Source organism: Lethenteron reissneri, unplaced genomic scaffold, assembly GCF_015708825.2.
Source record: "Lethenteron reissneri isolate LAM-NWPU_2019-01 unplaced genomic scaffold, ASM1570882v1 scaffold_1576, whole genome shotgun sequence".
Classification (NCBI taxonomy): domain Eukaryota; kingdom Metazoa; phylum Chordata; class Hyperoartia; order Petromyzontiformes; family Petromyzontidae; genus Lethenteron; species Lethenteron reissneri.
Window position 1 is genome coordinate 14,542 of NW_026891307.1, and position 25,043 is coordinate 39,584.

Below are 25,043 nucleotides of genomic sequence, written 5' to 3' on the forward strand. Positions count from 1 at the left end.
GAATGTTGCCACCACTGGTGCAGAACCTTCCAGGAAGACGACTACCTTCCCACACTATGGGCCCAATTGTCGTAGTTTTAGTTTCCACACTTTTGTGCAATTCTGGCATTGTCCGACATTCCACACGAGTTTTTTTTTGCCAAATTCACGAGACGGTTTGACACCCGATTCGCAAATCAGTCGCTGGGATGGCGGCGACAGGAATCAGCGTCGAACGTGGCCCACGGCTGCAGGCCTGCTCTACTGCCACACCGAACTAATCAGCCTCCATCTCACGCAAAAAGGTTCCGCACAGAGCCTCTAACAGACTGTTGGAGCAGGTTCTGGTTGCGAGCACTTGTTAATGCTGGAATGGCACACGATAGAGTGACGCGGTATATTCAAACACGCCGCACCAGGTACTCATTTAACGCCGAGTCAATCTAGCGGAAGGCCCATAACCAGTTTAGATATCCATCGCCGACGTGAGCTGTGAGCGGCAATCGAACTCGGGTCGCCAGGTTCGTAGCGCAGCGCGCGAACCAGCGCTCCGCTGTCGCGCGCACACGCAGCACTCACGAGTGAGACTTTTCATTTCAATGCATGCAATTCATTTGCACGTCTTCGTCGAACGTGGGGCAATGGCTCCCGGTGGACTTGATCAGCGAAACCCCACGACAAGGACGACCCCACGGAATCTCTCGCCCACAGAGCAGAGCGCGCGTGCGCCCACCTTGAAGAGGTTCTTGTCGGCCAAGGGCTGGCAGAAAAGCTTTTCCACGTTCCCGCCCAGGACGAACGTGAGCGTCACCACCAGCATCAGCAGCCACGAGAAGGTCAAGCTGAAGCCGACGCCACTGCTTACAGCACAAACACACACGTGCAGTGCGGAATAAGTTCAACATACATACATATATTCGACAACACACAGGGTTGTGCATTTACACATCCCCCCCCCCCCCCGACAGGATTGGTGCTCCTACACTTCAGTTTCCCATACTGCACAATACACTCCATGAGTGTTCTTAAAGGCTTTTAATTGTCCTGTTTTGATGTGTCTCAGCCCAGCTGCAAATGAATACAACAACAAAATGAAAACGGGTTTTCACTTAAATTCTTCTCGCCAAGGCCCCGAGCAGTAAAAGGCATGACGTCCTTTATCAACGGCACGCAAACAAAATTCTTTGAAGTGCTTCTTTCAAATGCTGAATTAGAGTCACATTTAAGTGAACATTACTTCCGTGGCATAGCCTTCCAAAAAGAACGTCACGCCATCACAGCACCAGCAAGGCACCGGCAAGGCACGTAATACTGCAGTTCCTTAAGTCTGAACCATTCATGGATAACAATTTGCTTTTCCAATATAGCACATGCACATCTCGGAGTGCGTTACAAGTGATAATCGACTCGCGTCTTATCAACATTTTTGAAAGGGGACCCCCCCCGACCCCCCCTCACCAGTGACAGTTGTTCGTGTGCTACACAAGGTGGCTTATCACCCGGCCTGCAAGCCAAGGGCATCAATCTGCCAGTAGGGGGCGATGATTGCTACGCATTCCACCCCGGTCATTGGTTGACCATTTTTTTTACTTGGCAAATTTGGGCTCTGAGCACACAATGGCCGACTCAAATCAGAAATGCATTTCCCGAGTAAAGCCCATTCGGCTGAGCTCAGAGAAGCTTTAACGTCCACCGTGAAAGCACACGGCCACCCTAAGCTTACCCCTCCTAAACCAGAGGTCGCAAATGGGTTTTGATTCCTTACCCGTACCCGGCCGCACCAGGGTCGCAAACGGATACCCGTACCCGGCCGTACCCTACCCGGCCGGGTACGGGTAGGGTACGGGTATCGGGTACCCGATTGCGACCTCTGTCCTAAACCCACCCCTCCAACAATAACCAGGGGGGACCCATCCGATTCGAACCGCGGACCTCCCCAACACCAAGCGGCGAACGCCGCTCCCTCCTGCCGGGGGGGGGGGGGGGGGGGGCCGCGTCGCCGCTGGCCGCTCACGCCATTAGGAAGTTTCCGCCGGCGTGCTCGCCGTAGCCGCACGTGCCGCACAGCAGGCCCAGCAGGTTGAGCAGCACCACGAGGCCCGCGAGCGAGCAGAGGACGACGCACACGAGCCACCTGCGAGGCAGCAGCACGTGACGCTCGTGTCGGGGGTGAGTGCGCCCCCCCCCACCCCACCAATACTCATGTGGCTGGGCCCCCAACCCCCACCCCCCCCCCCCTGCCAATACAGAGACGTGTCCTCGGTGCGGACTTTTTAAATCCTTTATATTAAGTTCGCTTGCTTGCTTGGTTAGGACCGTGCAAATCTTTCGGTCGTTTTATAACTCACTTCCCGTGATCCAATCGAGCTGACATTTTCCACACAGACTCGTTGTGCGTGACAATTAAAGTTCGTGAAAAAATATTTCCAAAATTTGACACTTTTATGACAAAAATATTATATTTAATTACCAATTGCTTAATGGTGGCAGGCAATCATTTGACCCATAGGTGGCAGCCATCTCAAGCCAGAGGACGAGAGGACTCTAGCCGCCACGCATATAAAGGATTTAGAGTGAAAAACTTTGTTTTTACGGGTTATACTTGTTTTTTACGCGAGGGTTACGCTCCAAAAATACTCACGGATAATTCTGCCTCCGATGTCCAACTGTAGAATGGCAGAATGGTAGTGAAGCTAGTCTTCAATTAAAAAAAACCATGATCATAAACACTGTTTGCTCTGTGCCCTTAAGCAGGCGGGAATTCCCCCACCACCCCCTTCCAGCATCCTATACATCAGTCGGTCAGCCGGTGTGTTTTGGGCGAGGCCCACTGAGCTCTCTCTCAACAAGGACCTGGCTAAACAACAAGCATGGTACATGGGGAGAGAGGGTTTATGGTTGGCTACGTATGGTGCGAAAGAAGTTCAACATACATACACACATTACTAATAATATAGTAAATTACCAGACCTATGTACAAAGGAAATATAGTAAGAAATCCAAAATTACCACGTTATGCACGACACTAATGAAATGAAACCACATGTGGCATTCAAAATGGCATTTATAACGGCAAGAATTAAAATTGCATTTCCTACGCTGAAGGAAGTCTTTCTAAAAATGACATCCTAAAAGTTCCAGTCACAAATGGCTTCACGAATGGCACCGGCAAGCGTGGCAGTCGCAGTCATCAAGCAGCGCCTTCAATGTCGACACAGAAGGTCGGGTGGGAATGTCGAGGCGAGTGACCAAATTCATTGCAGAATTGATGTGCGCCTCCGTTGAACTCGCCGCTCCTTCTCAAGGAGGATGTGTCCATGCGAGCGCTCTCCAAGGCGAGCCCTTGACTGTTTCTACACGCGACAACAACGTTCTCATCTCTCAGTTCTTATCGACACGGCTTCCCCATTTGTGCACCAACACGAAATTACTATTGCCACGTTGCTTACTATTGCAATATTCATGGTTTGATTTGTGCCACGAATCAAATTCACAAATGAATAAAGAATTCGCCCAGATGCTCGCGCACTCTCTGTCTTTGTGCTCATTAGTGCTACGTATACAAGCATGCTCAGCATTTCCACTCCTGCCAAGCGGTGAGGGCTTTACGCCGTGCACTAGAGAGAGCCGTGCCACGGCCAGCAGACCCGCGGGATGGCCAAGAAGTCCCGTCGCACCCGACGGCGCTTCACTGCGGCACTTGCCTGTAGAAGTCGTACTGGGCGACCGTGGGCAGGTGCTCGTGCACTAGCGCCTGGCCCATGTCCAGGTACTTGGTGCCGTTGTGCACCACGAGCTGAAGGGGCAGCTGCCTCGCCGTCGTCTTGATGCTGGTGCCCACGTGGTCCAGTAGATCCTTCACGCCTGCTCGCACGCACGCACGCACGCACGTACGCTCGCAAGCACGCACGCACGTACGTACGCTCGCACGCACGCACGCACGCACGTACGCTCGCACGCACGCACGCACGCTCGCAAGCACGTACGCGCCGGCAATGAGTGCCGGCAGTGCGGCCCCAACAGTTTGCCAGAAGTTGTGGGGCCATGTCCCAGACACCATGATGAATGACCAATCACCTTAGAAGCAGAACTCCATTCTCGTGTCTCCACGTATACATTCATAAATGTTTTAGCCAATCTCCTCGTGGATTTCCAGAACGATATGCCGATGGACTAAAACACTTATTTTGAAATACAGGATTATGCAGCACAATATTGGATAATGACTTTGAAGATTAACGCAATACTCTCATTTTTTATCTCAACGTCCATGTATTAATGTCGTGATTTATACAATTTACATACTAAGAATACAGAGGTAAGAAAGATGGTACCCAAATCACTGTGACGCTGCTAAATCTATCCAATACATTTTAATAATTAGCAATTAACTCACAAGCACGTAGAATAAAATGTGTTGACCGTTGTCCTTTTCTGTGTGTGGAGGTACATGTCAAAAGCACAATACGGTGACCGAACTTCATCTATCAGCATTGATCCACTCTGTCTACAGGAAAGTAGCCCATACTGACGCCTACCTAAAACCGGATTCCCACCACCATCCATCGCAGGAGAATTCCCTCATCAAAAATGTGTCTCCGACCATGAATATCTGACCAGTGAACTCACACACCTACACCAGGCTCTCAAGGCGAATGGATATTCTGACTACACAATCCACAAAGTCATCACCCAAACTGTGAGGAAGGAGCCATCTGAAGATCCAATAAAAACCATCACCTTGCCTTACATAGCAGTGATAACCAAAAAGATTTCCAAAATCTTGAACAAACACAAGATCCAGGTCCCATTTAACACAATTCATAAAATTCGTGACCTGATCCCATCTGTGAAGGACAAGATTCCTGACATGCAATATCCCGGCGTCTACAAACTAAGCTGTGTCTGTGGCAGCAGTTACATTGGGGAAACCAAACGACATGTCTCGGACCGTGTTCGTGAACTCAAGGCAGATCTGAAACATGGCAGGACCAATACTTTTGCCGTGGCTGATCATTTTCACTTTAATGCGTCTGGCTCACACGACATTCATTTCTCTAAGACGATGGTACTTTGCAAGCCGATTGGCTATCAACAAAGATTTGTTCACGAAGCCATCCATATGGCTTGAGTCCAACTAAGTCGCAGACGTTATCTTAGGAGCAACACGTGTATTAACTATTTGCACAACATCCTCCAGGGCTATTAACACAACATACCCTCGGGTGGTGAGCACTTAACTAACCATGCTACGGCGGAACTAGACACGGTTCCACCAACCTCTTATCATCACAGGATGTTTCCATGCATGCTACGTTTACCGCACTTACGCAACTTCGCTGAAAAGACAATGTTTAACGATCCGCGCAAAAGCAATAGGAACAAATAAATGTTTGTATTACACACAGCAGTGTCAATTCCCTGCTCATCAATAATGTGCGAACAAGTTTGAGAAATTTTGATTTCACCGAGAAGATGGATTCTCGCTTAGCAATCATTGGAAGGATTTGATAATCCGTGGTGCTGACGTTAAAGAAAATAACGCCACTTTTTTCAAATTTTCTTGCTGTGGATTTCACACCTGATGATGATTGCTTGTGTTGCAGTCGAAACGTCCTGAGAATTGTATTGTTTTATATTTTTATTATTTTATTATTTCCCTTCTACGTGACTTCACCGAAAGAACCAAGAATATAAGTTTGAGAAAACCATCTGCGTGTTATTATACTTCATCACCGCTTTGTTATCTTACCTGCAGCAATGTTTCTCGTTTGCTGTGCGATGATTTCAGGCGTGCCATTAAAAGCTGCATAACCCTGCGCAGGGGAGAAAAATAACACCGAAAAATGTAACATTGATGTAGTAGTTTTACGATTTACTTTGTGTCACCAATACTCTTAACTTTTAAGTCTCAAACACACTAGCGAACAGAATTTTTGAAAATCTTCACGTAGAATTTTTTATTTTTTTTATTTCAGAAAGAGAACTGTTACTGCGATTAATTACGACTTTGTTAACGTCTAGCTTTTCAGTGTGTGGGTCCGGTCTCTTGTTTGAGAGCCGGTTGAATTTGGAAATCAAGTTGTCCTTACATTTGGTCGACATAGCGGCAGCTGAAGAGGCAGTCATTTTGTCTACATGTTCCCAATCTGATGTGGACATTGTTGCAGTCAAAGATAAGTGTGATTTGTAGAGTGTCTTGTCTAACTGATCAAGATCGGTGCGCGTAAGTCTGATTTTCTCTGAGATAAGAGCTAAGCTAGTTCTAGACAGAATTCGTTTAGCATTAGAAGAAGTTACAGCAGCAGAGGTTAGTGTAAATGCGATTGGTATTACCTTAGAGTCGCGGCATCTCTTCATAAAGTTGAGAGACTCGATTAGCTGAGCCTTCTTATCCCGGAGCTTGTTGAAGGATCTTAAAGTTTTGTGGAATCCCACCCCGTAGTGGCGGTTAAATTTCGATTTAAAGCTTTCGTGACTGCAGGGATTCATCTCCTTGGTTCTTTCGGTAAAGTCACGTAGAAATGTATAATGTTTAATGTATGAAAATTTGTGCATTACAAGATTTAAAAAAAACAAACAGTACATACCTTGTCAACCATCGCTGTAAAGTTGGTGTCTAGCAGTCTCTTCACCTGCTCCAATTCCCGGGACACGTCCTGCGGCTGCACAGGAAGGTAAACACCACCATCAGCTCTGCGCACTGTCAAACTAAACCAAACCCGGTCCCCTTTCAATGTTCAGTAAACCTGTTCTTCAGTGCTCATTGTACAAACATTGTTTCGAAGCTCAGGCATTAATTAGACATTTACAGCGGTTAAGCTTGGTCTTTTTGTATCTGGAAGAACACAAATTCATGTAATCTACAGTTAAGGCTGCCATGGAAAGACAACATCCAGCCTCTTTGCACAGAAGTTCCTCCCCTCATGAGGAGAGGGAATTGGTTACATCTCGTGCGTATATCTAACACTTTAAACCCAGGAGGTTGGCGTTTGATTCAGAGGCATGGGAAATCACAGACAAGCAGGAAGGCAGCCAGAACCAGCACCAAAAATTGCTCAAGCCTCTATGGCTCTATATGAGGATGTTTGACCATCTCCATTGAGTACTTATACAGGAAACCAGAGCCCTCGGAGACAATTCAAATGCACGGATGGAGGGGGGTAACACTCAATCCCCGTACAGATGGAATACAGATGCAAATGAAGCAACTTGCTGGCAAAACAAGGAGAAGGCGACCTCGCAGCCCGGCAGATTTGAGAGTTTCCCGAACGTGCTTGTCATCCACCAACCCTCGACCGCCTCAGCGATTGCTGTGGATTAGAGGCAGCGTGAGTAGCCACGCTGGCGCTCACCAGTTTGCCGTTCTTCCCCTGCACCGTTGATTACGGCGGTTGGCTACATACGATGCAACATAAGTTCCACGTACACATGTAAAGGTGTTACGGGAGGGCGAACAAACACACCAGGGGTGTGGTTATGCCCGCACGCGGAAGGATGCTTACATCCACGTCCGCATCGTTTAGCCCTGGGGGGCTGAAACGGCGCTGTGATCCCCCACGGCCCCACCCCTCGGGGAGGAGTTGCTATATAAGGCGGTGAGCCGGTGGGCTCGGGGTTCAGTGTTTAGCTTAAATCAGTGAAGAAGGAAGACCGGCTAGATAGGCCCTGGGACTCCCCTGGATCGCTGTCCTTCTAAGGACCGACCAGGGCAAGCCAGTGGCGTGGCCCCGAGAGCCCAGAGCCGATGCTCTTGTAAGAGCTGGTCTGGGGACTCAGGGTGCCGTGATCCCAGCTTAACCAGAGCTAGGTCAGCTAGCCTCCCCTAGCTCTCGAGTGGAGATAGAGATAGTGGGAGCTCCCTGTTAGACGGGTGAAGGGGCCGATACCCCTCCGAGTGTTGTATACCTTGGTCTGTGCTGAGTGAAACGGTTAATAAATAAGTGTGCCTCCGACTACGTCGTCCAAGTCTCTTTGAACCTACTACACACACACTCACACGTACCAAGCTGAAGTCGGCGTGGATATTCAGCAGGACGAGCTGCCCCGACATGGCGACGCACCGCTGTGCCCTCTGGCACACGGGGTCATTGAGGGTCGCGTTAAGGCCGCTGCGCACGGTCGTCAAGTTCCTCTGCAGCCTCTCGGAGCTGTCGCGCAGCACCGAGAGCGACGTGTTGATGTCCAGCAGCGCCAGGCGCGTCGCCAACATCACTGCCGGGACGGGGGGGGGGGGGGGGGGGGGGAGCGCGTCAGCAAGCAAGCGATCACCAAGAAAACAATTGGCAACACACTATGCGATCACCAAGAAAACTGTTGGTAACACACTATGCGATCACCAAGAAAACAGTTGGTAACACACTATGCGATCGCCAAGAAAACAGTTGGTAACACACTATGCGATCGCCAAGAAAACAGTTGGTAACACACTATGCGATCGCCAAGAAAACAGTTGGTAACACACTATGCGATCACCAAGAAAACAGTTGGCAACACACTATGCGATCGCCAAGAAAACAGTTGGTAACACACTATGCGATCGCCAAGAAAACAGTTGGTAACACACTATGCGATCGCCAAGAAAACAGTTGGCAACACACTATGCGATCGCCAAGAAAACAGTTGGTAACACACTATGCGATCGCCAAGAAAACACTTGGTAACACACTATGCGATCGCCAAGAAAACAGTTGGTAACACACTATGCGATCGCCAAGAAAACAGTTGGTAACACACTATGCGATCGCCAAGAAAACAGTTGGTAACACACTATGCGATCGCCAAGAAAACTGTTGGTAACACACTATGCGATCACCAAGAAAACAGTTGGTAACACACTATGCGATCACCAAGAAAACAGTTGGTAACACACTATGCGATCACCAAGAAAACAGTTGGTAACACACTATGCGATCACCAAGAAAACAGTTGGTAACACACTATGCGATCACCAAGAAAACAGTTGGTAACACACTATGCGATCGCCAAGAAAACAGTTGGTAACACACTATGCGATCGCCAAGAAAACAGTTGGTAACACACTATGCGATCGCCAAGAAAACAGTTGGTAACACACTATGCGATCACCAAGAAAACAGTTGGTAACACACTATGCGATCACCAAGAAAACAGTTGGTAACACACTATGCGATCGCCAAGAAAACACTTGGTAACACACTATGCGATCGCCAAGAAAACAGTTGGTAACACACTATGCGATCGCCAAGAAAACAGTTGGTAACACACTATGCGATCGCCAAGAAAACAGTTGGTAACACACTATGCGATCGCCAAGAAAACAGTTGGTAACACACTATGCGATCGCCAAGAAAACAGTTGGTAACACACTATGCGATCGCCAAGAAAACAGTTGGTAACACACTATGCGATCGCCAAGAAAACAGTTGGTAACACACTATGCGATCGCCAAGAAAACAGTTGGTAACACACTATGCGATCGCCAAGAAAACAGTTGGTAACAAACTATGCGATCGCCAAGAAAACAGTTGGTAACACACTATGCGATCGCCAAGAAAACAGTTGGTAACACACTATGCGATCGCCAAGAAAACAGTTGGTAACACACTATGCGATCGCCAAGAAAACAGTTGGTAACACACTATGCGATCACCAAGAAAACAGTTGGTAACACACTATGCGATCACCAAGAAAACAGTTGGTAACACACTATGCGATCACCAAGAAAACAGTTGGTAACACTATGCGATCACCAAGAAAACAGTTGGTAACACACTATGCGATCACCAAGAAAACAGTTGGTAACACACTATGCGATCGCCAAGAAAACAGTTGGTAACACACTATGCGATCGCCAAGAAAACAGTTGGTAACACACTATGCGATCGCCAAGAAAACAGTTGGTAACACACTATGCGATCACCAAGAAAACAGTTGGTAACACACTATGCGATCGCCAAGAAAACAGTTGGTAACACACTATGCGATCACCAAGAAAACAGTTGGTAACACACTATGCGATCACCAAGAAAACAGTTGGTAACACACTATGCGATCGCCAAGAAAACAGTTGGTAACACACTATGCGATCGCCAAGAAAACAGTTGGTAACACACTATGCGATCGCCAAGAAAACAGTTGGTAACACACTATGCGATCACCAAGAAAACAGTTGGTAACACACTATGCGATCACCAAGAAAACAGTTGGTAACACACTACGCCGTGAATGACTCAAATCCTGCAGCGCCCGCAAGGTCCCCCTGCTCAAGAAAGCACATATACATGCCCGTATGAAGTTTGCCAATGAACATCTGAATGATTCAGAGGACAACTGGGTGAAAGTGTTGTGGTCAGATGAGACCAAAATGGAGCTCTTTGGCATCAACTCAACTCGCCGTGTTTGGAGGAGGAGGAATGCTGCCTATGACCCCAAGAACACCATCCCCACCGTCAAACATGGAGGTGGAAACATTATGCTTTGGGGGTGTTTTTCTGCTAAGGGGACAGGACAACTTCACCGCATCAAAGGGACGATGGACCCAAAACACACGGCCAAGGCAACAAAGGAGTGGCTCAAGAAGAAGCACATTAAGGTCCTGGAGTGGCCTAGCCAGTCTCCAGACCTTAATCCCATAGAAAATCCGTGGAGGGAGCTGAAGGTTCGAGTTGCCAAACGTCAGCCTCGAAACCTCAATGACTTGGAGAAGATCTGCAAAGAGGAGTGGGACAAAATCCCTCCTGAGATGTGTGCAAACCTGGTGGCCAACTACAAGAAACGTCTGACCTCTGTGATTGCCAACAAGGGTTTTGCCACTAAGTACTAAGTCATGTTTTGCAGTGGGGTCAAATACTTATTTCCCTCATTAAAATGCAAATCAATTTATAACATTTTTGACGCGTTTTTCTGGATTTTGTTGTTATTCTGTCTCTCACTGTTCAAATAAACCTACCATTAAAATTATAGACTGATCATTTCTTTGTCAGTGGGCAAACGTACAGAATCAGCAGGGGATCAAATACTTTTTTCCCTCACTGTAGCTCAAGCAACACAGAGAAGGAAAGGAATGAAAAACAATGACTGGCACATTCAAATTTCTAAAACGCAAACATCATCAAGTGCAAACAATTTGTCGAGAAGGACACGCATCTATTATGTACAATAATTTGACAGTGGAATAACAATTTCTCATAGGCGGAGTTTGAATTCTATCGCGGGTGCATATAATTTATTTATTTTGAACCTCACTTGTAAACGACTGAAAATAAATTAATAAAGGTGCCCAGTTCGGGGGGGGGGGGGGCTAAGCCCCCCCATGCCCCCACCCCCCCAAACTCTGCCCAAGCTATTTCTCCCTGAACAGTTTCCATCGCATTTCATGGGAACGTGCAGCTGGGCTTGTAGGGCTGGTCCTGCACCACCAAAAGTGTCCCTGATGCCCCACCCCCACCAGCATTCCCTCTCCTTTGTTGTCCACCACTCGTATTTTGCACCTCACCCCCCAACGCAACAGATCTACCCCCCCCCCCCCCCACCGCCACTGGACCTGATTGCAACCTAAAATGTGAACGTTTCAATTTTATAAAACGGTTCCACTCCGTTGCCTTTGCTCCCGCGTAGCCGTGGCGTGCGCGCTCTACGTATGCACTGCGTCGAACTCGGTCCGCGCTGCACGCGGCCAACCGCGCTCGTCGCCGGTTGGCAAAGGTGCCGTGTGGACACTGACCGTCGGCCATCTGCAGGGCAGCCCGTAGCGCGGGATAAACCTTCGTGCCCAGCCGCCTCTGGATCCTCTGGCCCAGCAACGGTCCCACGTCTGTAAAATTGTCCGAACCGGCACGGATCGAATCGAGATGTAAGGCAACTGCGAACGCCGTGCCCCTGAACGCTGACTTAACTTGCGTGGCGAGCGGAGGCAAAGAAGCGATTAGTCACACTGTGATGCAGAACTGCAACGTTCATAGTGTAGAGGAGTAAAATGGGGACGTGACGTCAGGCGTGCCGTTCAGTGCGATGACGTCACGTCTCCCAGGGTACTTAAGGGAGACCCCGTGACGTGAGCGGGGTCACCGTGGGAACGGGTAGAGTGAGCAGGGTGAAGAGGGAACCAGGGGTAGAGAGAGGGATCGAATAGGGAGTCTGGGGAGAAGCCGGTGGTAGCCGGAGAGGTGCGTGTCTGTGTGTGTCTGTGTTGCTGTGTGTGTCTGTGTGTGTCTGGGTGTGTGTTTGTGTGTGTGTCTGTGTGTGTCTGTGTTGCTGTGTGTGTCTGTGTGTGTGTCTGGGTGTGTGTCTGTGTTGCTGTGTGTCTGGGTGTGTGTCTGTGTTGCTGTGTGTGTCTGTGTGTGTGTCTGTGTTGCTGTGTATGTCTGTGTGTGTGTCTGTGTGTGTGTGTGTGTCTGTGTGTGTGTCTGGGTGTGTGTCTGTGTTGCTGTGTGTGTCTGTGTGTGTGTCTGGGTGTGTGTCTGGGTTGCTGTGTGTGTCTGTGTGTGTGTCTGTGTGTGTGTGTGTCTGGGTGTGTCTGGGTGTGTGTATGTGTGTGTGTCTGTGTTGCTGTGTGTGTCTGTGTGTGTGTCTGGGTGTGTGTATGTGTGTGTGTGTCTGTGTGTGTCGGTGGAGTCTGCAGAGTCCACGATCTGACACGAGAGAGACCGGAGCTAGCCGGCAGGGACCCGGACTCAGAGTAGGAGCCCCCTAGCCGCTGGGAGTTGTGTACCCTGGTGTGTAATATTGCAACAGCTTTAATAAACCCTGGCGAAAGCCCTTAGCTTACCTCCGTCTCCAAGTACGTTCGCGGGAACTTCTCTACAATAGTATTAACACTGGATAAAGCATTTTAAAGACCAACATATTTTAGTTATCAGATGTAAGTTCACATTTAGGATGGATTTTTTTTGGGGGGGGATTGGGTTAATTAAAAAACCCATACGTGCAGCCCTTGCCACAGACCTTTCAAAACACCAACCCAATGTTCTTAAAATTGACGCTTTTCCTGTTCACCTCTGTATGTTTGCACTCCATCACACAGGGCCCAGCAGATGAGCACAGATTAGAAACGAACCGCCAGGGGCACAAAGCAGCCACACTCAAGGGCTGCCACCTGGCCACGCAAACATCTCTTATTTTATTTCATATTTACATGAGCTGCTAGCAGCTACAACACCCTTCAGAGTTGTGTCACCTGTAATGCCTCACCACCATTATCCCTATCGTGCTCTAAGCAGCTCCTAATTGAATCAGGCCCTTGTGAGGCCAACAAGTTACGGGGTTATCAATTCCACATCAGAGGTCGCAACCGGGTACCCGATACCCGTACCCTACCCGATACCCGGCTACCCGTACCCGGCCGGGTATGGGTACGAGTACCCGTTTGCGACCCTGGTGCGGCCGGGTACGGGTAGACCGTGAGTCACTGGTGAGTCACCGTTTGTCACTCATTTCCCAACGTCTTGTCTCTTCTCACAATTCAAGTTCCTAGAATCAACCCACCCGCGCCTGCAACATGGCTTCATCCCAGAGGTCGCAATCAGGTACCCGATACCCGTAGGGGTACGGCCGGGTACGGGTACCCGTTTGCGACCCTGGTGCGGCCGGGTACGGGTAAGGAATCAAAACCCGTTTGCGACCTCTGTTCCACATGCACTGGAGCAAGTGCTACAACGCAACCAAGTTAAAGTGTTTATTTTGTATTCATAATTGACTTTTGGGTTAGACCACGTAATAATCTGCCCAAATTTCTGTCGTACCACCTGACATAGCCAAACATATTAAAATGTCGCATGTACAAGCGCTCCCGACAATTAATTATCGCAACTAAATATAACAATTAGATACCCGATGTTTTACGTGAAAATGTGCCAAACGTCTTCAGGATAAGATCCAGGAAGTTAGATTAACCACGTCACCTGACCCGGCTTCTCCAATTCGTCACATTATCTTTAAAATTAAAATGAGAGCATCATGTTCATACTGAATGGAGTTGCACATTTAGTTTCTGCTCATTGCGACTTTTTTTCATATTTAACCATTAATTACATTTAAATCAGACTAACATGAAAGGCGAGGTTTCGGTACGAGGCTCTTATAGCGCACATATCGGGAACAGTCACGCGGACAAACGTGTAAAAATCACCTCACGTACATGTAACTTGTAGGCCTTGGCAAGAGAGTGTACGGTGAACAATTTATTTTGTTTCTCGGAAAATAAACGAATTGTGCATCTGGTATGGTGTCTACAAATACCCGTGGCCTCTGTGCTGGAGTAGAGAGGCATTGATTGGAAAACAAGAAGGCGAACGGCGCGATAGCTCGTGCCCACAATGAGTGCGGGCTGCTGCTCTTCCTCCACCCCACCTGTTTCTATTCACTCGTGGCATGCTGCTCACTAAAAGTTGTGATGACTATGAAATGCTGCCTTAATAGAAAGGACATTATTACCCGACACTGCAGATAATGCCAAGAGATACGGATACAATTACTTACTATGATTAAAGAAGTAAAACATTTTCAGATACCTATAACCCCAAAATGAACAAGCAACAAGTCTATATATTTACACTCACGGTCGAGATCGGAAACCGCCCTGTCCTTCGTGATGTTGTATTTTTCAACGATGTAGTCGATTTGCTAAAGGCAAAGAAAGAAACACACTCAAGTCAGTCACATGACCGCCTTGTACCAGAGGTCGCAACCGGGTACCCGATACCCGTACCCTACCCGATACCCGGCTACCCGTACCCGGCCAGGTACGGGTACCCATTTGCGACCCTGGTGCGGCCGGGTACGGGTACGGGTAAGGAATCAAAACCCGTTTGCGACCTCTGCCTTGTACCCTGTTCAAAACCACGCTCTGATATGCCAAGCCACAGCCACAAAACGAGTTACGCCGCAGACTATTTGTGAGTTGGAATCCTCCTTTCATTTACATTTCACAACAAGTGGAATTCTACAAATTATCTGCAATGCCCACCTGCAATTTGCACAGAGCCCCCTAACGAGAACCACTGCAGCGTGCACACCACTTTCATGGCTTTATTTTGGTGATTTCGAAAAGTGTATTGGTTTAGCCATGTTTGTTTGTTGTAGTACAGAGTTAGACTGATGGCCTTAATCTAAGTTGTCTTGTGGTTGTTGTTGTTTGACTTGCATCCCAATAAGATTATGACTGCAGGTAATGTGGTCTATGTAAACATGACTCCTTGTAAAAAAGGTGTCAGTTTTGTTGCCAGATAGAATGGTAAAAAAACAATTATCATTATTATATTATACTTTTCATATTAATGCAGTGGCATTGATAATTGCGTCGAGTTGTTCTTGTTGTTTATGTTTTGTGCGCCACTGCGAATCACTTGCTCACATTTAATCTACACCCACAGGTGCGTAAGGTGCGTGCTTTTCGGTGACATTTAACGGAGGAAATCGCGCCTACGTGTGGCTGGGGCAGCTGCCGCTTACACGGGGCGTATTGTTGAGCAGGGTCCGGACGTCCTTCAAGTTGCTCGACAGCAGGCTCTCCGACTGCCGGATGTTGTTGGTCACATTGTTGTTGGCCACGTAGGCACACACAATGCCCGCCCTGCACGGAGACGCAAAGGGGAAGCAGAAACACGTTTTACTTACCGCAGAGAACACACAAACACTGCTGGCTTAACTCTACGGGGAGGTATTCCACGTCACTTTGAGATCCTTCAACAAACTCCGGGATAAGAAGGCTCAGCTGACCGAGTATTATTTCCCTTCTACGTGGTGACTTTACCGAAAGAACCAAGAAGATGAATCCCTGCAGTCACGAAAGCTTCAAATCGAAATTTAACCGCCTCTACGGGGAGGGATTCCACATAACTTTGAGATCCTTCAACAAACTCCGGGATAAGAAGGCTCAGCTGACCGAGTATTATTTCCCTTCTACGTGGTGACTTTACCGAAAGAACCAAGAAGATGAATCCCTGCAGTCACGAAAGAAGCTTTACATCGAAATTTAACGAGACGACTCACTCGATGGCGAGCGTGACGAGGAGGAGCGAGGCGCCGTGGCAGCTGCGTTTGCAGTCGTCGTTCTTCCGTGGCCTCCGAAGCATCTCTCCGCGGCGGTTCCCGCAGCAGCGGCGGCGGCGGCACATGCAGCAGCCCGCCAGCGGGAGCAGCAGCAGGAAGGCGACGCCCAAAGCCACGCACACGATAAAGCCGAGCTCATAGCGGATGATCTGAGGGCAACGTGAGCCACATCACCGAGTCACCCACGCCGAGTTGAACCGCCAGGCTTGCAGGTTACGGCACTTAATGATGGTATAATCGTTTCGAGGTGCAACGCGCTTGCACGGCGTTCACCACAGAGATAGAACAACTCAGAGGTGCCAGGAACCACAGACAAGCGGGGATCCTCTGTACAGTGGAACCTCGGTACATGTCGTTAATTCGTTCCAGAAGGTAGGACTTATACCGGAAATGCCGTATAACAAACGAGTTTTTCCCATAAGAAATAACGGGGAAGGAAATAATCCGTTCCAGAGAATAAGAAATGATATTTTATATGGCATATTATACATTAATAGGGCTGTATAAAATTATTTAGACACTACTTATTACTAAAATGCATACATAAATTGAAATAAATGCATAAATAAATACAAATAAATTGAAATAAAAATAAAATTTAACATCACTTTATCTTGCTGAGAGGAGCCTACGGGGATGGTGGTGAGGAAGAGTCGTGAATGGGGTCTACGCGGTGACTCATCACGACCCATACAAGTTCTAGCAAGCGCGTCGTATCCCAAGCAAGACGTCGTATCCCAAGCAAGGCGTTGTATCCCAAGCAAGCACTGAGGTTGTGAAAGTGATGCACGACGACACAAACAAGAGGCTCGTCTTTGCAGAGCAGGCAAGAGCGCAAGTGAAAATTGCAAAGCGTGCAAACTAACCTGGCGATAGTCCTTGTGTACGACTCCAAAACCTTGCTTCATAGCTTTGGCGAGTAGCTCTGCGAGAGAGAAGTGCCGCGAAGAAATGTAAACCTCACAATCTCTTTGAACAAAAACAAAGTAATGAATTGTTCCCGGTAAACGTTTTCAAAGGTGTGCATCGCGTAATCTTTGCCTTGATATGCACGCGCACGTATCCTACGCGACCAAACTCCGCACGTAAAGTGCCGGTGTGAAATATTTCTGAGCGTGGAAACCTGAGCACAAATTTGTGAACATAAATTGTGCCGAAACTTGCTATGGAGCGGCGGTTTTGTGCGTGTGGCAAGGTCACCACATGTGGTTACACGAGACATCTCCCGGGGGTACGTGAGACAATTCAGAATCAGAATGTGTTTCTCGTGGAGGAATCCGACGAGCTATGAAGCTCTGTTTCACAGGTGCCCGGTAGGGGCACGGGGCCAGAACGTGACAACAACAAACACGGCAGGAGTGCAAATATACGAGAGGTGAACAAATCACTTGAAATATATACAAATATATAAATATATACAAATAACACTTTCTTTTTCTTACCAGGTAAAGCCCACTGAGCTTTTGGTTTATTTTTCAGAAGTGACCTGGGCACAATTAATAGCTCAACCAAGTGGCTTATCACGTGTACATTTATAGCAGCTAAATCATCTAAACGCATTTAAATTTCGATTTAAAGCTTTCGTGACTGCAGGGATTCATCTTCTTGGTTCTTTCGGTAAAGTCACGTAGAAGGGAAATAATAAAATGATAAAAATAAAACATAATAAAATAATTCTCACGACGTTTCGGCCACAACGCAAGCAGCCGTCCTCAGGTGAAAAACTATATCTTGTCGACAGACCTGTTCTTCACCTGAGGACGGCTGCTTGCGTTGTGGCCGAAACGTCGTGAGAATTATTGTATTATGTTTTATTTTTATCATTTTATTACTTCCCTTCTACGTGACTTTACCGAAAGAACCAAGAAGATGAATCCCTGCAGTCACGAAAGCTTTACATCGAAATTTAGCTTATAGAGAATTGTGATTTTCAAACAACGCGGTCATTTACAGACCCTTAGCAATTTGCTGCGGGACGATGGCCTCAACGTGCGGTGACAGCCGTGGGAGGCGTTTGACCATACTTCACTACGCCGGTCTGCGCAGGTTAGTGACATGGTAAAAAGGACAGAATCAGGTCAGATATAATTGGCCACCGATGTTGGCCGTGGTGGGGAATCTAACTCAGGTCATTGTGCGGCTGCACATTTACCCTTTTGAATCTACGGAAAGGATGACCTTATAGGATCTTGGCTAAACTCATGCAAGCCAGCTATAGCTACAAGGTTTGGTGGTACATGTTGTTTATGTCGTTTATTGTGAAATTTCGGTCACAGTTCCTATGATCACTGTTAGATTACTTATGGCTTTATTTTGGTGATTTCGAAAAGCTGTTTGGTTTGGCCATGTTTGTGTTGTTGTAGTATGGAGTTAGAATGATGGCCTTAATCTAGTTGTCTTGTGGTTGTTGTTGTTGTTGTTGTTTGACTTTCATGGCTTTATTTTGGTGATTTCGAAAAGTGTATTGGTTTAGCCATGTTTGTGTTGTTGTAGTACAGAGTTAGACTGATGGCCTTAATCTAAGTTGTCTTGTGGTTGTTGTTGTTGTTTGACTTTCATGGCTTTATTTTGGTGATTTCGAAAAGCTGTTTGGTTTGGCCATGTTTGTTTGTTGTAGTACGGAGTTAGAATGATGGCCTTAATCTAAGTTGTCTTGTGGTTGTTGTTGTTTGACTTGCATCCCACTGGGATTGTTGCACAGCGTTGGTGTACGGTGCTTTTTTTCTGGAAGACTTTGCAGTTTTTCCCCTGGATTTTTCTGTTTGCGCGTAGTCACTTTAAGATGTTTCCTTGTTCGTGTTTTTGTTTTCTGTTTGTTGCGGTTGCACCTGATTCAAGAGCCGAATGGCTCACAGGGCTACACCAAATCAATAAAACTGAAATATAAACCGCATGTATATATACCAACACTCCAATATAGTCACACGATCTCACAAAGCACTCACCGTGAGGAAATGAATTCGGCTGAACGAGGTCCAGAAACTTGTGCATCATCAAGAAGAGCGTTCCGATGGCGCCGGCGTCGTAACTGGTGTCGGTCACGTAGGTGGCCGTAGGAACTTGCCCAAAGTCCAGCGTGGTGGACGGCACGCTCGACACGAGGACGAGCGCCAGCAGTACAAACACCGCCGGGAATGCCGTCACACCACCGGCCATCGTCGCTGCGGGAAGGCTGCAAAAGCTAACGCACAAACAAGGGAGTGGGGCGCCACCGTGGTTTTGCGCACAAAAGTCTCCTCGCGAGCAGCGCCAGCCAACACGGTCCCAATAACGCTCACGTCCAGATCGTCGTTATCGTCGCACGCTCGGGTGAATGGTGCGCGTCGGTTCACGTGGACGTGGCGCCTCCCGTAAGTCCTGTGGGGCGGCGGGAGTGTTTGTATCCGATGAGCTCCTTACGCTGAATCGGGCATCTGGGAAGACAATAGCAAAAATTAAGAGGGCATTTTAAACGCAATAAGACTTTCACAGGAACGCACGTACGCAAACAGCCGGCTGCTATGTACGGCAATATAGCAGTTCACCGAATAAATAATCTGCAGCTGCACTTGGAAGAAATCACACCGGGTTATTTGAAAGGTTCACACAGCCAATTGCAAGTCACTGTTTGGTTGCACGAATTTTTTCCCATCAAATCGGCCACACGGTAGTTTAAAGGTTCCCCGATGTTTTAAAATCGTAATACGTTTCGCTCGTTTGCATTGCCATTGGCTCGCTGGAGGCGCACTTGAAACAAATATTTTTGTATCACAGCGAAAATGTTATTGGCCACTCAAAATAACGCCCTGTATATTCAGTAAAAATACAAGTAAATCACGATTCATGGTTAATTACATTGCAACAAAAGACTACAAATCTATATTTGCCGGAGACAATAATAATTATTTTCAAAGGTAAAAATGCCTGAGCGATCAAACGGCGCAAACTAAATTTAAATAGAATATTGTTCACAATCCATCGGATGCTGATACCCCGTTGTTGTATACTTGAAGTCTATTTCAACACTTTCTGTCTTTCAGCGGAGTTGTTAATCTCTCGCAGTGGAGGCCCGAACAACCTGAAACAGCAAATCTCCACATTATAAATTGTGTCCGATAGCTAGACCTCAGAATTCCGCGCCTGGTGCGTGAACACTGAGCCCTAAGAATGCTCAAGATGCCTTACGTGTCTGTCTCTGTGAGCTTTGAGCAACAGCAGAGATTCCTGAGAATCCTAATAATGCCTTCGTGTGCACGTGAACAAAAACACTGAACACATTTGTCAATAACACTGTAGCCTTAAAAGGAAAAGTATATAATAGGCGATGTTTGGCATATGGCCCTTCTTCATTGCAGATCAAAAACAAGACCAGATATAGAGTGGATAAGAGTTGGAGACTGCATTTAACAACCATGGGTGTCTCTACACGTTGGTCACTTTGGAGGATGTGTATTATACCTCGGTTCTTTGTCTCTGTGTGATTGTTGGTCAGATACAAACATAGAGACACAGTGAGATGTGTCTGTAGTGGTTGTTGGTCAGACACAGAGAGACACAGTGAGATGTCTCTGTAGTGGATGTTGGTCAGACACAAACACAGAGACACAGTGAGATGTGTCTGTGTGGATGTTGGTCAGACACAAACAGAGAGACATAGTGAGATGTCTCTGTAGTGGATGTTGGTCAGACACAGAGAGACACAGTGAGATGTCTCTGTAGTGGTTGTTGGTCAGACACAGAGAGACACAGTGAGATGTCTCTGTAGTGGATGTTGGTCAGACACAAACACAGAGACACAGTGAGATGTGTCTGTGTGGATGTTGGTCAGACACAAACAGAGAGACATAGTGAGATGTCTCTGTAGTGGATGTTGGTCAGACACAGAGAGACACAGTGAGATGTCTCTGTAGTGGATGTTGGTCAGACACAAACACAGAGACACAGTGATATGTCTCTGTAGTGGATGTTGGTCAGACACAAACACAGAGACACAGTGAGATGTGTCTGTGTGGATGTTGGTCAGACACAAACACAGAGACACAGTGATGATCGTAAGTCGGGGACTACCTGTAGATAGGCCCTGTAGGTTACTGCGGGGATGTAGGGAGCGGTGGTGCAGCGGCGAAACCCCAAGAAAAAAATATTTGAATCGGTTCTGGGCCTCCCCTAAGTCGACTCCGCCTCAAATGAGTACCTGGTGCGGTGGACTCGAGACGTGGTGCCGGTAGGACGAGTCGATGATGATGGATGGATGAGGATGGAGAGTGGACGACTTTAGGAGGAGGAGGAGGCAGCCGGAAGTGACGTCACGCCCACACTCGTAAGCCACGCCCAGGCCCCTCCCCCCTCCCCCCACCTCTAACGGAACGTTGGGCTTGATTTGTAAGAATATTTTTATTCGCGCACGCATGCACACACACATACAAGACAAACGGTACAAATTTAAAAAAACACACACACAAGGTACAAAAAAAATAAGCGGTGCAGGTGAGGTTGGAAACCCAAGAGGGTTTATATGAAAAGCAGACCACATTTTTTCTTCGATTTAAAGCTTCTTTGGTGACTGCAGGGATTCATATTCTTGGTTCTTTCGGTAAAGTCACATAGAATGGAAATAATAAATAATAAAAATAAAACATAATAAAATAATTCTCACGACGTTTCGACCACAACAGGTCTGTCGAGAGACAGACTATGTCTCCTCGACAGACCTGTTCTTCGTCAGACGCTGTCTTTCCGACAGACCTGTTCTCCACCTGAAGACCGCTGCATCTTTCTTGTCTTAAAGCTTTCGTGACTGCAGGGATTCATACTCTTGGTTCTTTCGGTAAAGTCTTTACCGAAAAAACCAAGAACATCTTAACACAGCAGTTTTGTTGCCAGAAAAAAGGGGAAAACTTATTGTCAAAAGCATCTTTCTTGACTTAAAGCTTCAGTGGCTGCAGGAATTCAGTGGCTTTACCGAAAGACCCCCAAAAAAATATTTGTTTTTGTGTGCGCTTATGTGTGTGTGTGTGACTTGGGCTCCATGGATGATACTAACTTATTTCGCGCACCGCACCGTAACACCTGCCCAGTGCGAAGAGTAGGCCAACCCTGTGCTTGTGAAATGTGGAAACCCTCGAATGGAATATCTGCACCGGTTAGAAACATTCAGGCTGGCCTGCCTATGATCCATCCTGGGTTTTAACCAGGCTGGATTATTTAAGGAGCTCACAAATCCTTGAAAGATCTGGAAATCTCCATCAGTGAGCTCCTCTGGCAAGCAAGGCTGCATTAGCTGGGTCATATAGCCCACATTCCCAACCACCGCTTGCCGAGAAAGCTGTTTGGCCAGATAAAGGGGGCTAAACGGACACGACACGGGTTGGAAAAGAGATGTATGTGGTACAGGAGGATATGGAGCTGAGTGGACTTCCCTTACCACTGACTTTTTCCACACCATACTCTTTGGTTCTTTCGGTAAAGTCACGTAGGTATAAAATAAAATAAATAAAATCACGACGTTTCGGGCGCAACACAAGCGTCCGTCACCAGGTGGGACAACCACAGCAACAAACAATATGCTGACGTGGGCAAAAGGGCTGCTGCAACAAGAGGCTATATAGGTAAGAGATGGGGGGTGGGGGAGCCAGGGAGGAGAGACAGGGAGGGGGTGGGGGGTAGGGGGAGTGGATGCTACAAGACACAATCACGGCAGAAGATACCGGGGTGGGGAGGGGAAGTGGACAGGCTGGGAGTGGGAGGGTAGGTTTTCCATACCAGTTTAACCAATATCTATAACACAGCAGAGGTCGCAACCGGGTACCCGATACCCGTACCCTACCTGATACCCGGCTACCCGTACCCGGCTGGGTACGGGTAGCCGTTTGCGACTCTGGTGCGGCCTGGTACGGGTAGGCGTGAGTCACTGGTAACTGTTTGTCACTCATTTCCCAACGTCTTGTCTCTTCTCACAATTCAAGTTCATAGAATCAACCCACCCGCGCCTGCAACATGGCTTCATCCCAGAGGTCGCAATCAGGTACCCGATACCCGTACCCTACCCGTACACGGCCGGGTACGGGTAGGGTACGGGAACTGCCAGGTACGGGTACCCGTTTGCGACTCTGGTGCGGCTGGGTACGGGTACGGGTAAGGAATCAAAACCCGTTTGCGACCTCTGTAACACGGTGTTCTTTTTGGTTAGATGGCGTAGATATAGAAATATCTTCAAACCCGCCATCACCCGACAGGCAACGTAGTAAGGTTTGTCACGTGAACAGAACGTGCCAATTCGTTACTTGCGCAGCACACCGTGGGTTGTGTTGGAGAGCGAAGCCACCACGTTGATCTGTGTTTGTGTTCGCGTACGGATCAAGGCTGTCATGTTTTAATAAACAAAAGATTCTACACTATGGGAACCTCATTTGCCAGTAAAAATATGATAATTGCTTTTTTACCCTTCTATCTGGCAACAAAACTGACACCTTTTTACAAGGAGTCATGTTTGCATAGACTGCTATACCTGCAGTCATAAATACAAACAAAAGACATAACTCTGATAATGTATGCACTGTCCTTGAAGTTGATTGGTCCACACCCAACTTCAAGGACAGTGCACTTTATCAGAGTTATGTTCTTATGTTTGTATTATGACTGCTGGTATTGCGGTCTATGCAAACATGACTCCTCGTAAAAAGGTGTCAGTTTTGTTGCCAGATAGAAGGGTAAACAACCAATTATCAAACAAAAAATTATCGTTGAAGTAATTCGTGGATGGAGAACGCCAGCCCACACACTGGGCTGCCTCTTGATGCTGGTTGGCTTCCCCACTGCACCGACGGGCATTCATCGTCCGTCCTGTCGCGTTTGTGATCCGCAAATCGTCTCTTTGAACGCGGCAGTCGCGTGACAGGAAATCACTTGAACAATTTTTTTTTTCAAATGCACTTCACCTACCCCTCTCATCTCACTCCACTCCCCTCCACACACTCTCAGACCTCTTCCCCTCTCATCTCACCGTGTTCGCGTGCATTTTCACATGCAAAGTTTTATTCGCATTCACATCTTCAACCTCCCAGTTCCCCAGCTTGAAAAACTCCCCTCCCCGTCCCGGTGTCGGCCGTCCTTCTCCCGACTTTGGCGTCTCCCGCGCCTCCAGGCGCACCACCACCTCGTCGTCGTCGTCGGAGCCTTTGCGAGGAAGCTTGGGAGAGCGACCGCCCTCCTCCTCCGTACTACTACCACCGCCACCACCGCCACCACCGCCGCCTCCACCCAAGTTGTTGGCTATCCACGAGACTTCCCGTGGCCGGCGCCTGAGACACCGTGGGCAGCAGCGGCGCCCTGCGGCCAGCAGGACGCTCAGCAGGCAGACGGCCAGCGACAGGGGCAGCAGCACAGGCAGCAGGGAGCCTGGGGGAGGGGCAGGGGGAGGGAGGGGGAGGGGGCAGGGGGAGGGAGGGGGAGAGGGGGAGGCAGGGAGGGGATGGAGGGGAGGGAACAGAGGGAGGGAGGGAGGGAGGGAGGAGGGGGGTGGAGGGAGGGGGGGAGGCAGGGAGGGGAGGGGGCAGGGGAAGGGAGGGGGAGGGAGGAGGGGGGGAGGCAGGGAGGGGAGGGAGGGGAGGGGGAGGAGGGGGGATGGGGGAGGGGGGAGGGGAGGATGGGGAGGGAGGGGGAGGGAGAGGGAGGGGAAGGGAGCAGGGGGGTGGAGGGAGGGGGGGAGGCAGGGAGGGGAGGGAGGGGAGGGGGCAGGGGAGTGAAACCACAGACTCCAAATACTCCTCTACTTAGCTACTCAGTCTCTACTACTACTACACTACTCAGTGTTCACCGGACCGGCCGCTGTCACCCCCCCCCCCACTCACGATCAATGGCGGCGGAAGCCGGGGGGACAGATCTTCCGCTGTCGATGCTCGTGACGCCCACGCCGGACGCACACGAAGAACCAACACCACGAACACCATCAACACCATCAACGCTGCACTCCTCCTCGTCGTCATCCACCTTCTCTCCTGATGGTGCACAAAAAACCAGGAAGGCCGTACGTACGTCTATGGGTCTCTGTGTGGTGA

General features: G+C 48.3%; 1 protein-coding gene across 1 annotated transcript in view; it reads right to left on the reverse strand.

The window, feature by feature from the left end:
- Positions 1-21,283, reverse strand: part of LOC133362675 (prominin-1-A-like) — a gene marked incomplete at its 3' end in the record, with an annotated part of 34,438 nt that extends 13,155 nt beyond the window's left edge. Inside the window, exons 1-14 of the mRNA XM_061581598.1 lie at positions 21,182-21,283; positions 19,408-19,421; positions 18,954-19,189; positions 16,875-16,933; positions 15,949-16,157; positions 15,409-15,529; positions 14,517-14,580; positions 11,684-11,773; positions 7,985-8,193; positions 6,570-6,644; positions 5,732-5,795; positions 3,684-3,843; positions 1,994-2,113; positions 713-836 (exon numbers count right to left, since the gene is read on the reverse strand). Of these exons, the coding sequence (XP_061437582.1) occupies positions 713-836; positions 1,994-2,113; positions 3,684-3,843; positions 5,732-5,795; positions 6,570-6,644; positions 7,985-8,193; positions 11,684-11,773; positions 14,517-14,580; positions 15,409-15,529; positions 15,949-16,157; positions 16,875-16,933; positions 18,954-19,189; positions 19,408-19,421 (1,545 nt within the window). The remainder of the gene's footprint in view (positions 1-712; positions 837-1,993; positions 2,114-3,683; positions 3,844-5,731; positions 5,796-6,569; positions 6,645-7,984; positions 8,194-11,683; positions 11,774-14,516; positions 14,581-15,408; positions 15,530-15,948; positions 16,158-16,874; positions 16,934-18,953; positions 19,190-19,407; positions 19,422-21,181) is intronic.
- Positions 21,284-25,043: the final 3,760 nt, after the last annotated feature.